General features: G+C 42.4%; 1 protein-coding gene across 1 annotated transcript; it reads left to right on the top strand.

Annotated features, from left to right (window-relative positions):
- Positions 1-508: 508 nt before the first annotated feature.
- LOC138871036 (uncharacterized) lies at positions 509-1,168 on the top strand. Its single transcript, XM_070148888.1, has one exon. The coding sequence runs from the start codon at positions 509-511 to the stop codon at positions 1,166-1,168; it is 660 nt and encodes a 219-aa protein (XP_070004989.1).
- Positions 1,169-16,567: the final 15,399 nt, after the last annotated feature.

The raw sequence follows: 16,567 nt of genomic DNA, 5'->3' as shown, positions 1-16,567 counted from the left end.
TTCAATCAGAAACTTGGAGGTTCAATTAGGTCAAATCTTACAATCCTTGAATACTCGCCCTAAAGGGGATCTACCAAGTGATACGGTAGTAAACCCGAATAGTGGGAACAATTTCGGGCATGTAATGGCGGTAACTACAGGAAGTGGACGAGGTGGTGATGTGAATGCCTCCAAACAAAAAGAAATTTTGAGTGATGAAGTTGAGTTGCAAGAGGACGAGATCCCTTTGGTGGTTGAAAATGTGATTGATGAGAATGTGAATGAGGAAGTGAGGATTGATATCCAAGATGCCGAGGTGGAAACTCAGAATGACATGAACCCGTCTAGGGAACACGTAATAGATATGTCGGAAACGATGGTGCCTAAAGCCAAGGCTCCTTTGCCAAGGCCACCTCCACCTTATCCTCAAAGACTAGCAAAGCAGAAAAATGAGAACCAATTTAAGAAGTTCATTGATATGATGAAGAGTTTATCCAGTAATGTGCCTTTGGTGGAAGCTCTAGAGCAAATGCCGGGTTATGCTAAATTCATGAAAGATTTGGTGACAAAGAAAATATCCATAGATTTTGAAACTATCAAGATGACCCATCAAGTTAGTGCAATAGTGCACTCAATGGCTCCGAAGCTAGAAGATCCCGGTGCTTTCACCACTCCTTGCACCATTGGGAGTGAAGACTTTGCAAAAGCTCTATGTGCTTTGGGGGCAAGTTTCAACTTGATGCCCTACTCAGTTTTCAAGACTTTTGGTATTGGGAAACTGAGGCCGACTTCCATGAGATTGCAAATGTTGGATAGAACAATGAAAAGACTTTTGGGTATAATTGATCATGTTCTTGTCCGGGTGGATAAATTTATCTTACCGACTGATTTTGTGATCTTGGATTGTGAGGTAGATTATGAGGTTCCGATCATATTGGAAAGACCTTTCCTTGATACTGGAAAGGCCTTAGTTGATATTGAAGTAGGGGAACTCACCTTCCGGGTGGGTGATGAGAAAGTGGTTTTTCATGTGTTCAAGTCAATGAAGCAACCCAACAGTTCTGAAGTGTGCTCTTTTGTGGACCTTGTCACGGCAGTGATAGTTGATGATACTGGTGCAGTGATAAATGTGGAGGACCCTCTAGAGGCGGTATTGTTGAATCTTGATGTAAATGGGGATGAAGGTTGAGTGGAATGTGTAAATGCTTTACACGGAATGGGCTCTTACTCTTATGAGCGTAGGAAACTCTCTTTGGATTTTGAGAATAGGAAGACTCCGCAAACAAAGCCCTCAATCGAGGAACCTCCGGTGTTGGAGGTGAAGTCATTGCCTCCACACCTCAGATATGAATTCCTAGACCCTAGTTCAACTTTGCCAGTTATTCTTTCCTCCCGCCTTACTAACATGCAGGTTGATGCCGCATTGGCGGTGCTCCAAAAGCGAAAGAAGGCAATTGGATGGACCTTAGCAGATATCCAGGGGATAAGCCTCACATTCTGTATGCACAAGATTATTCTGGAAAATGATGCAAAGCCCTCCTTGGAACATCAAAAGAGGTTGAACGAGGAAATGCAAGAAGTTGTGAAAAAGGAGGTGATCAAGTGATTGGATGCTGGGGTTGTGTACCCCATCTCTGATAGCTCTTGGACTTTGCTGGTGCAATATGTGCCGAAGAAGGGTGTTATGACCGTGGTTACCAATTCGCAAAATGAGTTGATTCCTACCAGGACTGTTACCGGGTGGAGGATGTGCATGGACTACCGCAAGTTGAATAAAGTGACCCGCAAGGATCACTTTCCATTGCCTTTTCTTGATCAAATGCTAGACAGACTTGTTGGGCATGCCGTTTACTATTTCTTGGATGGGTATTTTGTGTATAACCAAATTTTGATTGCTCCGGAAGATCAGGAGAAGACCACCTTCACTTGTCCATTTGGTATCTTTGCCTTCTCTAGAATGTTGCTTGGGCTGTGTAATGCACCGACTACATTCCAGCGGTGTATGATGGCCATTTTCATTGATATGGTGGAAGACATTTTGGAGGTGTTCATGGACGACATCAGTATTATGGGTGACTCGTTTGACGAATGTTTGAAAAGTCTTGATAGAGTGTTGGCCCATTGTGAAGAAACCAATCTTGTGCTTAATTAGGAGAAATGCCACTTCATAGTTGAGGAGGGTATAGTACTTGGGCATAAAATTTCGAAGCAGGGTATAGAGGTGGACAAAGAAAAAATTGATGTGATTTCAAGACTCCCTCCCCCTACTTCTGTCAAGGGAGTTAGACGTTTTCTTAGGCATGCGGGGTTTTACCGGAGATTTATCAAAGACTTTTTGAAGGTACTGAATCCCTTGTGCAAGTTGTTGTAAAAAGAGGCCAAGTTCGTGTTCAATGAGGGATGTATGCAAGCTTTTGAACTTCTCAAGCACAATTTGCAATGGATCAAAGAGTGATTTTGTGGTTGGGGCGGTCTTGGGTCAAAGAGTGAACAAGATGTTTCATCCGTTGTACTATGCAACCAAGACAATGAATCATGCTCTAGTGAAATACACGGTGACCGAGAAAGAGCTTTTGGCTATTGTGTATGAAATGGAGAAATTTCGGCCGTATCTCATGGGTGCCAAGGTCATAGTTCATACCGATCATTCCACACTTCGGTACTTGATGACGAAGAAGGATTCAAAAGCTAGACTGATGCGATGGGTCTTGTTACTTCAAGAGCTTGATTTGGAGATTGTGGACTGGAAGGGTTGTGAAAATAAAGTGGCAGACCATTTGTCCCGCTTGGAGGAGTAGGGGAGGCCTCGTGATGGCTTAGAGATCAATGATTCATTTCCCGATGAGCAACTCCTTTCTGTGTCGGTGAATGGTATGCCATGGTTTGCGGATGTTGCTAATTTCCTTGTGACTGGTATAATTCCGTGTAAGCTCTCTTCTAACCAAAGGAAGAAGCTCAAATGGGATAGTTTGGACTTCTATTAGGATGAGCCATACTTATTCAAGATCTTCACAAATTGTGTGATCCGAAGGTGTGTCCCGAAGGAGGAGTAATTGAGTATCTTAGAGGCGTGTTATTCCTCTCCCTACGGTGGCCATCATGGCGGGCCGAAGACGACTTCAAAAGTTCTTAGTTGTGGGTTTTATTGGTCAACTTTGTACAAAGATGCAAGTGAACTTGTGTAGAGATGCGAAGAATGTCAAAGAGCAGGTGGAATTTCGAAGAAAGATGAGATTCCTCTCAATACCATTCTTGACGTTGATATTTTTTGATTATCGGGCATTGATTTCATGGACCCATTTGTTAGTTTGTGTGGGAACACATACATTCTAGTGGCAGTCGACTATGTTTCAAAGTGGGTTGAAGCTGTGGCTTTTCCCAACAATGAGGCCCAGAGTGTTGTTGCGTTTCTCAAGAAGGGCATTTTTACTAGGTTTGGCACTCCTCAAGCAATCTTAAGTGAGGGGGTCTCATTTTTGTAATAGAGCTTTTGACACTTTTCTTGCAAAGTATGGTGTCAATCACAAAGTTTCTACTCCTTATCATACTCAGGCGAGTGGCCAAGTTGAAGTCTCAAACAAGAAAATCAAGAGTATATTGTCAAAGATGATCAATACAAATAGGACCGATTTGTCAAAGAAATTGGATGATGCTCTATGGGCTTATAGGACTGCTTACAAGACTCTAATTGGTATGTCTCCGTACCAGTTGGTGTTTGGGAAAGCTTGTCATCTACCGATTGAGTTAGAGCACCAGGCAATGTGGGCTTTGAGGAAACTGAATCTTGAATGGGATGTGGCAGCAAATCTTTGTGTAGAGTAGCTTAATGAACTTGATGAATTCTGATTCCATGCCTACTCCAGTTCGTCCTTGTATAAGGACAAGATGAAGTACCTTCATGATAAGTATGCTCGTGGCAGGGAGTTCAAAGTGGGTGATTTGGTTCTTTTGTTCAACTCCCGGTTACGTCTGTTTCCGGGAAAGCTTAAGTCGAAATGGAGTGGACCTTTTGAAGTGATGTTTGTGAATCCATTTGGTGCACTTGACTTAAACAACAAAAATGGGGAGGTTTTCAGAGTTAATGGGCATAGGGTCAAGCACTACCTGGGCAAAATTGATGACAACCACATGATGGCACTGCTCCATCTAAAGTGATTTGATGGTAACCTGTGTTGTGTCGCGACGTTAAATCAGGCACTTCTTGGGAGGCAACCCATGTGTCTTTCTTTTTGTTTTTCATTGATTTTCTTTTTAGTATAGGATTTGCTATTGAACTAACTGGTTCTGAGATGTGTGCAAGATTGTTTTGATGCATGCAGGACCAAGTTGGAAAAATGTCACTCTCTGAAATTTGCACTGCGGCCGCATTGCATTTCTTGCAGCCGCAAAGGCCTTAGTACGGGGGAAAAATTTCAATGCGGTCTGCAGTGGTGAATGATAAAAAATGGGGTTCTATGAAGTTTTCACCGCGACCGCATTGCATTTTGTGCGGTCCGCGGTGCCCTACCATGGTCGCAGAGCTTTTCTTGCGGACCACGGTGCCCTTATGCCCAGTGCTTCATGTATTCAAGCACTGCGGACGCGGTGCATTTCTTGCGTTCCACGGTGGGTGGGTCCCAGGGTCCTTTTTTGTAAATAGGACCTTAGGCCTTTATTTAAAACTTTTCGCTCTTTCTCACTCTCAATAGTAAAAAGTACTGTTCATCCAAGCCCTAACTGCATAAATTTCAAACCCTATTTCTAAATCATCTGTGTTGCATCTCACTATGGTAATTTTAATCTTTTCTTAGTTTTTAATCTTGTTTTATTTTCTTTTAATTAGTTAGTTGTACTTCTTTTTCTTCCTTTTTCTTTAAATTTTAGCGTAGGTTTACATAATGATGTTAAATTAGGGTTAATTAGTTAAGAATAATGATTGAAAACCTAGTGGGGTTAATGATATGTGATTTTAGGCTAAATATAAGATGAAAATTGAAACCCTAGGTTGGTATTGCTGCCTATGGCTTACCACCATCCGCGGTGGATATATTGCGGTTTGTGGTGCCTCTATACGGTCTGTGATGCCATTTTGTGCGGACCGTGGTGGTGAAACTTCAGAAAGTTGAATGTTGAGGACCGCTTTCGCGGTCCACGATGCCTTACCGTGACCGCAAACCTTTTTTTGCAGTCCGCAGTGCCTGGTATTAGAGAGTGCGTATTCTGAGCCCCAACTCAATGTGGACCGTGGTGCCATTTTGTGCGGTCCGCGATGGTCTTTTTGCGGCTGCACTGCATTTTATGCGGTCCACAGTCTGTTATCCGCAACTATTTTCTTCATTGTCTGCAATCATAATTTTCACTACTTCTCCGGGTTTGATACTAACAAGCTTTAACTGACTTTCACTTGCAGATAATGGTTCAATCAAGAGGCGGTGGTAAAAAACAACAAAGAAAAGGAGAGTCCTCCCGGGGTAGGGGAAAAGGTATGATCAAATTGACTCCCTAAGTCTGGCAGGCAATCAAGGACACTAGGAAGTCAAGAAAAGTTGCAGATAGAGCTATTTCCCATTCGGGAAGTGAGTATTTACCCTCTCGGGAGGCATCCGACTTCGAGTCAGTGCCGGAGTGTGTTCTTGACTGGACGGAAAGGAGAAGATTGAGAGATACACCTCCGGGCACTCCTACTGCTCAAGATTCATTGGAAATTTCTTCTGAGTCGTCAGAGGGCTCAGCTGAGAGTGGTGATGATGTTTCTTCTACCTCACCTATAGCTTCAACACCTGGTGAGGATCCCATAGAAGAAGAAGAAGGAGGGGGTGTGCCTCAAGTAGGGGGGTAGAGAGGACTATAAAGCCGGAGGCTTGGCAGGATAGATTTGTCAGTGAGCTTGCTTACTACAAATTCCGAGAATGGTGGCCCGAGAGGAAGTTGATACTTGAATGGAGATTCATTAACAAGGATCATCTGCCTCACAACCCAAATGTGCAGACGCAATTCAGAAAGAGGCCAGGCTGGGATTATTTTATAGGCAACATTGAGAATGCAAATGAGCACTTGTGAAGGAGTTTTACACTAATGTTTCCCATATCAAAAAGGGCACTACAGTGACTAAGGTGCAAAATTTGAAAGTAAAGTATGATGGGAAAACAATCAATGACTACCTAGGCTTTCTAGAGGAGGATGAAACTTTATACTTAGAAAAGGTAGCATTGGGGGAGGATGCCCGTCCGTGGTTAGCAGAGTACTTGGCAATCCCAGGTACCACCCCGGCATGGTTGACAGCAGGGGTCCAACTTTTGAGGAGAATCCTGAACATCGAGGAAAAAGGGTGGGAGACCTTTGTGTGCAGCAGGCTAGACCCCCACCACTCACGAGAACTCTGAAACCAAAGGCACCCTTCTCCTAGTACAACCTCAAAGGTGATGACAACACTAAAGATCCGAAAGGTAAAGCTAGTGCTTCTACTGGCCAGTCTAAAGATCCAGTAGTAGTAGTAGCCTCCCTCAGCTATACTAGATATTGCGCCAGGACCCTCTACTACCACAGTTCCAGATATCCCCTCATCCTCAGCTTACCCATTGACTTCCCACCATTTGAGTCAAACCCTTGCCAGCATCAACAACTGGATGCAGACAGCTACTTCTAAGTTGTCTATGCTTTCTAGCTCGGTGGCAGCCCAGTCTGTACCCCCTCAGCAACAGGTTCCACAATCAGTGGAGGACACTCTCAGGGAGCTTTTGGACAACCAAAAGAAGCTCCTGGAGAACCGGCAATTAATTTTGGAGGTTGTAGGTTCTCATGGCAAAGCATTAAAGGAGCTGACAAAGGAAACAAATAAGTTGAGAAAGACTCGGGCATCAAAGGAGTCAGTGAAAGAGTTGACGGTGGAAGTAGAAAAATTGAAGGCTGATCACTTGCCCTTGGAGCTATTATTGTATGACCTGGATCCAGCACCCCAGCCTGAGCCGGAGAAGGAGGTGGAGAGGCCAGTAAAGAGGAAGAGGGTGATTCCCCATGCTGATGATGTTGTGATAGAGTTGGAGGACCCGCAGGGAGGTTCCTCTAGCCAGCCTCAGGACCCAATATAGGGAGTTGGAGGACCTAGGGACCCAGATTCATGATCATATGCAGACGGAGGGCCAATAGGGAGTTTTCTTTACTCTCTATTTTATTTTGAGCTATTTTTGGTTAGTTAGCATTGAGGACAATGCTAGCTTTCATTTGAGGGGGTAGCCCTATTTGGATGATTTGGTGTTGTAAATATGATACTATTTTGTTTTTATTATGCTTTGATTTTCACTTATGTACATAATTTTACCATTTTTTTCACTTATTGTACTTTACAACTTTGGTCTGTATATAAAATTATTTTCTGATGTATATATTCATTCTCCCTTATGTATATTCGTCTAAATGCCCTCTTGTACATATTCATTCTACTTTTCACATTTTTTTCTTTCATAGCTTCTTATTCCATTTGGTAGCTTCTTATTTTGAGTTTTGCGTTCAATAAGCCTTTGGTTTTCTTAATGCCACGGTTCTTTCCAAAGGAGGAATTTGTGTGAGCCGAGTGGCTCTTCTCGATGATGGATGGCATGACAACCTTCTTAAGGATTTAAGTCTGTTTTCTTTTTGCTATTGGTGTAAATAGTAGCTAGTGAGTAATGATACCTCAAGCAAAGCTTCACTTGGGCGTAACACATTTTCCTTTGATCTTATGGTCAAAAACAAATTGTTTGTGTATAGGATGATGAAAGTTGTGACCTTGAGACTCTTGTGTTGGCCGATAATCAACAAGTGGTTTTTCGGGAAAATTGTGTTGCTCAGATCTTAGCTAAGGTTGTTGTGGGCCCCCGACTCTGTCTCTTTAGCAATCCTACATCTTGTGTGGTGAGAATTTGAATTGCAAGTCCAAGTCCTGTGTCATTAGTCTAGAACTTGCCATGAATGTTTGTAAAGTCTCATCCTAAATGTATTTTGACTTGAGAAGTGATTATAGGCTCTCCTTAATCTGAATGTTATCTTGAAAACATCCATAGCCTACCAATGTGTGATGACCCGGCCGGTCGTCTTAAGAATTAACGCCCTGATCCCCTATCAACTACTTTTCCCAAGTTTATTTCTGCTATTTCTATTTGCCGGGATATTCGGTTTTAAGTTTCAGAGAGTTTTGGTACACGTAGACCGTAAATGATAGCTTAAGTGTTGGAAAGTTGACCGTAGTCGGAACAGTGTGAAGACGGCATCGGAATGGAAATCCTATAGTTCCGTTAGCTCCGTTGGGTGATTTCAGAGTTAGGAGCGTGTTCGGAATGTCGAACTCTTCTCTTGTTGGCGAAAGCTCCTGGCCTTAAAAGGTGTTATTTCGAACTTATCGAAATAGTAACCCATCGTCGTTCGATCGAGGTCAAACTCTTCTCTTTTTGGCGAAGGACTTTGGCCTTAAAGGGTGTTATTTCAAACTTATCGAAATAGCAACCCGTCGTCATTCGATCGAGGTTGAAATCCTCTTCTTTTGGCAAAGGCGCTTGGCCTTAAAGGGTGTTATTGCGAACTTATCGAAATAGTAACCAGTCATCGTTGATCGAGATCGAACTCTTCTCTTTTTTGCGAAGTCCCTGGGCCTTAAAGTGTGTTATTTTGAACTTATCAAAATAGAAAGTCGTCGTCATTCGATCGAGGCAGAACTCTTCTCTTTTTGGCGAAGGCCTTGGCCTTAAAGAGTGTTATTTCGAACTTAAAAAATAGTAACTCGTCGTTGTTCGATCGAGGTCGAACTCTTCTCTTTTTGGTGAAGGGCCTTGGCCTTAAAGGGTGTTATTTCGAACTTATCGAACTAGTAACCTACCGTCGTTCGATCAATGTCGAACTCTTCCCCTGTTGGAAAAAGCTCTTGGCCTTAAAGGGTGTCATTTCGAACTTATCGAAATAGTAACTCGTCTTCGTTCGATCGAGGTCGAACTCTTCTATTTTTGGTGAAGGCCATTGGCCTTAAAGGGTGTTATTTCGAACTTATCGAAATAGTAACCTGTCGTCAAGCCTCTCGGGCAACAGTAAAATAGTGTTTCTCAGCCCAAAAGATCATTTAAATATCATTTGAGTATTAAAACTGAGTGAACATGGCTGAGTTTTCAAAAATAGTTGAAAATAACATGACTGAGTTCAAGTATAAACTCAAAACAGTGAGGCAATATCAACAAAAATCCCCGAAGGGTTCAAATAGTTGGCACAAAGCCCAAATATGGCATTCAACCCAAATAATGATAATAGCAAATATATTTCAGTCAAATATACAGTAAAATCATCAATCGGGGCGGACCGGATCGCTATCCCCAATAGTGCACGACCACACGCTCATCATCAAGCGTGTGTCTCACCTCAAAATAGCACTACGGTGTGCAGTCTGGGGTTTCAAACCCTCAGAACATCATTTACAATCATTACTCATCTCGGTCCGGTACATACTCTAGCCCGCGATGCCTTGCCCACTTGAATCGACCTCCGGATGCTACAAATGTAGCCATAATCAGTACATAATCATTAAAATATGCAAGGGGAACGAAGCCCACTCGAAAATATCCAATTTTACATCAAAATCCTGAAATTGCTCAAACCCGGCCCCCCAGGCCCACGTCTTGGAATCCGATAAAATTAACATCAATGGAATCTTCATCCTCACGCGAGTCTATACATATCAAGAACATCAAAATCGGACCTCAAATGGCCCCTCAAAGGTCACTTAATCTCTAGCCCTAATTACCCATTTTTGCTACTGATTTTCCACGGATTTCAAGCTTACAATGAAAGAATTCATCATAGAAACAAGTTGAGGGACCAAAAATCTTACCTCCATGAAATCCTCTTGAATTCCCTCTTCAATTAGCTCTCCCAAACTTCAAAATCGCCCAACAATGGAGGTACTTCGCCTCAAAATCGCGGAATAGCCCTTTTAAATCATTCTGCCCAGGCATTAAAATCATTCTCCGCAAACGTGGTCAAAGCCTCACGTTCGTGAATCACAAAATTACTTTGACCAAATTTCCTTCACCGTCAACGCGTACTACCATTCACGAACGTGAAGACTTGGCTCCCTAACCCAACGCGGACCCGACTCCCCTTCCGCGAACGCGAAGAACAAATAAATCCACAAACCCAGTTGCTCACTTCCCCTACGCGAACGCAGAGCCTCCCTCGCAAATGTGATGCACGACGAACCTAGCCCTTCGCGAACGCGAAGCCTCCCTCGTAAACGCGAAGGCTAAAATCTCCACCTCACCAGCTAACCCTTTGCGAACGCGAGGCTTACTCGCGAACGCGAAGGCCAAATGCCTGCAACATTGAAAAGAATTTTTCTACAACTTTGCAAAACATGAAATGGTCCGATTGACCACCCGAAACTCACCTGAGGCCCTCGGATCCTCAACCAAACATGCCAACATATCTCATAACCTCATTCAAACTTGTTCCAACCTTCGGAACGCTCAAAGCAATATCGAAACACCAAATTCGCATCGGATTCAAGCCTAAGAATTCCAAAACCTTTTAAATTACGCTTTTGATCAAAAACCCAACCAAACTACGTCCAAGTGACTTGAAATTTTGCACACACATCCCAAATGACACAACAGAACTACTACTTTCGGAATTTCTTTCTGAACCTCTATTTCAAAATCTCACCTATCAACCGGAAAAGGCCGAAATCTCAATTTCGCCAATTCAAGCCTAAACCTTCCACTGACTTCCAAAATGCATTCCGATCACGCTCCTGGGTCCCAAATCCCCTAACACAGCTAACCAAATCATAAAAATTCCGATCCGAGATCATCTACAAACAAGTCAAATCTTGGTCAAACCTTTCGAATTACAAGCTTCAAACTGAGATTTTTTCTTCCAAATTTCATGTCGATTACCCTGAAAACCCAAACCAACAATTTTCATGAGTCATAATACATCACACAAGGAAAGTCATGCCCGATAACTGGTGAGCCAAGTGCAAAAGCTCAAAACGACCGGTTGGGTCGTTATATCCCCCCTCACTTAAACATACGTTCGTCCTCGAACAAGACCAAAGTTGTTCCAAAAGCCAATCAATCGCTGAATAACCCTACCATGCATATACCCGGGGGTGATGCCACGTCACCCTATCTCATATAGGTCCGATAACACATTGTAACTGAAATTTCACATCCCAATCTAGCCCATAAACCATAGAACCACATTTCAACTTTTAAAATCATCAATACGATCAGAATCTCACATTTATACTATGAATAAGTTCGAACAGGCTATAACAAACCATCTGCTATCTCAAGTGCAATCACATGATATACCACATAACTCAAACACTTGTAGTGATAACTTCTAATCACAGCAGCTGTATACAACACCCGAATACCGATAGAAAACTCTTATCAACCAAAGTCTCATCTAAACACTTTCATATACTGCCAATGATCACTAAAACACGTGGTAAGCCAGAACAATTTCCCAGATCAACCATTCATGAAGCCATTTCTCCTTTGGAAAATACCACAGCAAATTTCTAAGCCGAAGCTCGATATTATCCTTCCAACATGCTGAAATCGAATCCATTCATTTTCATTAATGATCCCAACGATCTCCTCTAATCCAACACACTACTCTGGTGACATGACACATCAATACAGGCCTAAGCCATGACTTGCACAATACGCACACCGATAAGTAATTGTCCGAACATACTCAATCATGAAAATCACTCAAATGAAAGAGTTGTACGTCAAGCTCACTAGTACCACAACAACACAAGGCTGAGAACCTATCTCACATCATAGGAACAGAACATACAAATCTAACCCGCAAGGTTATATTTCCACATAACTTCGCTGCAACGCGCGATCCTATCCAAACACCGCTCCACATGAAACACCTCAAGTCACTTTGCTAGAAATTGACGACCTCACGCAATTGATGTCTAGAACCAAAGTAAATCATCATAACCATGGTAAAGCAAATACGTAACACCGTACCATATGTGTCTATAACTCACAAATCCTAACACCTCAATACACAGAAATGTAACTCATAGATCTCCATAGATTACTAATAAGCTCGATAATAATCTAATCAACATATCCCTTAACCATATAATTCGGAGCCAACCAAGCCGACTCAAGTTAGAACACGCATCCACATTGGCCTGCCAACGAACTCCTTGTCAAGGAAATCTTGAAGCTGCTCCTTCGACTCCTTTAACTCTGCCAGTGCCATACGATATGGTACCCGACATCAAATTAATACCGAAATCAACAGCCCTGCTTGGCGACATGTCCTGCCACAAGAAACACATCCGAAAAGTCCCTCACTTCCGGAACTAAATCAATACGAGGAGCCTCTGCACTGACATCCCTCACGAGAGCACAAATAAGGAAGGTAATCCTTTCCATCCCTCTGTTGGGTCATCGAAATATGAAACCACTCTACCAAGAACATAATCCGTCGAACCTCGCCACTCAATCCGTGGCATTTCTGGCATAGCCAACAGCGCAGCCTTAGCGCAATATTCCAGAATGACACAACACGGAGACAACGTATTTGAACCCAATATCATATCCAAAATCTAACATATCAAGCAACAAAAGATCTGCTCGGGTCTCAAAACCCCGATAGTCACTAGACAGTGCCGATACACGTGACACACAACTACAACATAGCCTGAACATGAGAATTCCTGGTCTCCAACTCCATATAGCACACGAATCACCATATCTGATCCCAATTCCACCGTCCGAAGTCATTCCACACCTCAAGTACCCAATCAAGTACCTCAAGACCCTTTCTCTAATTATCTAAAGCTCATTTCTCTAATTGTCTGAGACTGCCCGCTGCCTAAGAGTTTTATGACCTTCCTTTCAGAACTAAACGATAACCTTACACACACAATCTAAATCCTCCACAGCATACCGCATATAATATACCATCCTATGATAACATGAGAGCTTCATATCTCTTCCGAGCCACCAACAACTGTGTACCCAACCAACCAAGAATTTCCATTGAACTTATCTGGAAAAAAATCACTACACATGCCACGCCCCTCATGCCAATAGAAAATATACATTTCTAGCCACGGTAGAAATCAACAAGAACTCTCTGCCTCCCCTTTGCATAAACAAGTTCGCCAGGTCTGAATGTTCCTAACTCAAATCAGCCTACGCAGGCCACTAAAACCCAAGAGCATTGCCGTGAAATACCCGTAAAATCTCATTACCTCGAACACCCCCAAGGAACTAATCATATCCTTATCATACCGGTCCGTCCTGCTATCAAGCTATCCCATCTATCCAAGCTCCCTTTTGATTTACCTTCGACTTGATACTCCTTCTTGCTATAACATCACCATTCCTCAACCCAGACTTACCACACAAGACCCAAGCATAAAACTACACTATTCAAGGATCATAAGCTGATGAGTACTCTGTTAAATGTTTCCAAAAGCACCACGTTCAAAATGCTTCCCATGAAGAGACTTCCTACGAATCCAAAGCCATTACCTTCGCCTTAACACTGATATATAGAATCCCATAATTAATATAGAAAATACCACAAGTCTTGCTATCTTCCAATGAAAACTTAGTTTATAGCCACTTAAACAACTTGAAGATACTCAATTGTTACATGTAAAATCTTGAACCCATTAGAACCATCTTGAACCCATTAGAACCATTCCCGAGAGTTATCCACTCTACTCAAACTGTAATTAGCCCAATCAACGAACCGAACAACCCGTGCCTTATTGGCACTCTAACACCGCACAATGTGACATCATTCTATTACAACGAAGCAACTTCCTTCTCTATGCTCTGAGTATCCTTTACCAACAATGACTCAGACATCCCGTGATTCTCGCACACCTGTGAAGAATCCTATAATCTTTGTTAAGAATTTTCCTTTACTCGAGCCATCCTCGGTCTCAATCTCCGTAGGCCATAACTAATTCACTTGGACGCCTCAAGCTAGAACCGACATAGCGCACAACCGTGCAATAAACTAATCAATAGCAGACTCCCCCATTTCGATCGAAGCCATAGATCAACACACACTCAATAACTCATAATGCTTATAGTCTATTGATGCCATAATACCATAGTGAGATTAAACTCAAAATCCTTTGCAAGCTTGTGAAAAGACAGATCATCTAGAATTTTAACTCTTTTGTAAATCTCGTATTCACTCTCGCAACAGTTACACCTACTCTCTAAGCGATACAATTTAAATTACAACACATATCTTTTGCTCGCAAATGAGATCTTCTAACAGACACATAAGGATCGCTCAACTTCAGAACACTTCGCAGAAGATAACCCACCTGCTTTGCCTCCAACTAACATTTTTGTATACCTCCCCACTGTCATAAACTATACGCAGTCACTTAGTCTTCCTGAGTCTGAACTCATACCGCAACATGAAATTTACTTCACTCACAATTGGAAAACATGAAAAGATTCTACACACACCCCATAACTTGGGTCTATACCTCCAATCGAGATGAAAATCAAGCACCTAATAATTCTTCTATACTCCAGCAAACCCTTCTCGTCGCTTCCAAATCATATGGGTACATCTCGCAGTACTAACATACTCATCACATAGCCATCTCGCCGTCACTTCCACTAATAGGGACACTGCCAAACATATAAGTTCAAAAACACTTTCTCACACAATCAACACCTCGGTGCTCAAGCCATAGGCAAAGATCCGGCCTCAAGTCCTCCGGACTGGCCCAACATCAACTCACAGAGATCACATCTCGCCCCTCGATTAAAGAATCACAAGCCATCGATGCACATCTGATACTGAGCACTCATGCGTGCATACAAACGTGTAGAAGGAATTAAAAGAGTTACATTTCAAGCTGAATCAAGGACGCACGACAAGAATTCAAGAATGTGAAGTTTTTCCTAAAGGTTCTGCAGCCTCCCAAGGATAAATACAGACGTCTCCATACCGATCTGCGAGACTCTACTAAACCTGCTCATGACTCATGAGACCTATGTAACCTAGGCTTTGATACCAACTTGTCATGACCCTAACCTGGACCTGGTCGTGATGGACCCTCTCGTGATGACAAGGCCAGCCAACTATTCCCAATTTGACGTTAAACAGTTAAAAAATAGCAGTAAAAAAGTTTAAGACATGATTAATAATACGAAGTAGCAGATAATATCGATAAAAATATGGAATTACAACCCAACACAACCCGATACCAGGGTGTCACAAGTCACGAGCATCTACTGGAGTCTAAATACAACTGAAAAGTCTGAAACGTACAAAATACAGAATAATGAAATAAAAAGGGAGAAAAGTAGTGGTGCGAACGCTGGTAGCTACCTTGCTAAACACCAATGACTTTGCCTCCGATCAGCCAATACCCACTACCGGGTTTAGAAATACTTGAATCTGTACACAAGGTGCAAGGAGTAAAGTGAGTACTCCAACTCAGTGAGTAATAATCATAACTAAAGTCTGAATGGTAAGAAATCACGAAAAGTGCATCAACATGCTGTATAGAAGGAGTTCAAAAACCAGTAAGAAAGCAATGAAGCTGTAAAATCTCTTAAAATATCTTACCTTAGTTTAAACTTCTTTTAAAATGACTTTTTCAACAGTTGCACAAATAAATGCAAAACAATTAGTGCAGATAAGCACAGATATCCTCCCCTTGGGCACAAATACACAATTAATCAGGTACATGACAAGCAAATAAGAAAGATAAGCACATAAGGTTCGCCCCTCAGGCACAATGTCAACCAGTCCGCCCCTCGGGCAACATCTTAGAACAATATCAGCCCCTCGGGCTATATCTCATATCACAATGGGTACCTTCGCTCACTGGGGGTGTGCAGACTCTTGGAGTGGCCCCTTACAGCCCAAGAGTAATATCAAGCAACCTCGTGGCATCATAAACATGCTCTCGGCCTCATATAAATATCAACAAGACACCTCGTGGCGTACATATCTCAGGTTCTCGGCCTCATAATCAAATCAGTGTATCACTGCTGCGGCGAGCAGCCCGACACAGAAGATATCCTCACAATACAGGCCATCAGCCTTACTCAGTCAAATATCACATAAGCCTCTCGGGCAACAGTAAAATAGTGTTTCTCAGCCCAAAACATCATTTAAATATCATTTGAGTATTAAAACTGAGTGAACATGGTTGAGTTTTGAAAAACAATGGAAAATAACATGACTGAGTTCATGTATAAAGTCAAAACAGTGAGGCAATATCAACAAAAATCCCCGAAGTGTTCAAATAATTGGCACGAAGCCGAAATATGGCATTCAACCCAAATAATAAAGAAAGCAAATAGATTTCAGTCAAATATACGGTAAAATCATCAATCAGGACGGACCAGGTCATAATCCCCAATAGTGCATGATCTCACACTCGTCATCAAGTATGTGCCTCACCTCAATATAGGACTATGATGTGCAATCCGGGGTTTCAAACCCTCAAAACATCATTTACAATCATTACTCACCTCGATCCGGTCCATACTCTAGCCCGCGATGCCTTGCCTACACGAATCGACCTCTGAATGCTCCAAATCTAGCCACAATCAGTACA

Source organism: Nicotiana sylvestris, chromosome 1 (assembly GCF_000393655.2).
Source record: "Nicotiana sylvestris chromosome 1, ASM39365v2, whole genome shotgun sequence".
NCBI classification, from domain to species: Eukaryota; Viridiplantae; Streptophyta; class Magnoliopsida; order Solanales; family Solanaceae; genus Nicotiana; species Nicotiana sylvestris.
This window is presented reverse-complemented; position numbering and strand designations above follow the sequence as displayed.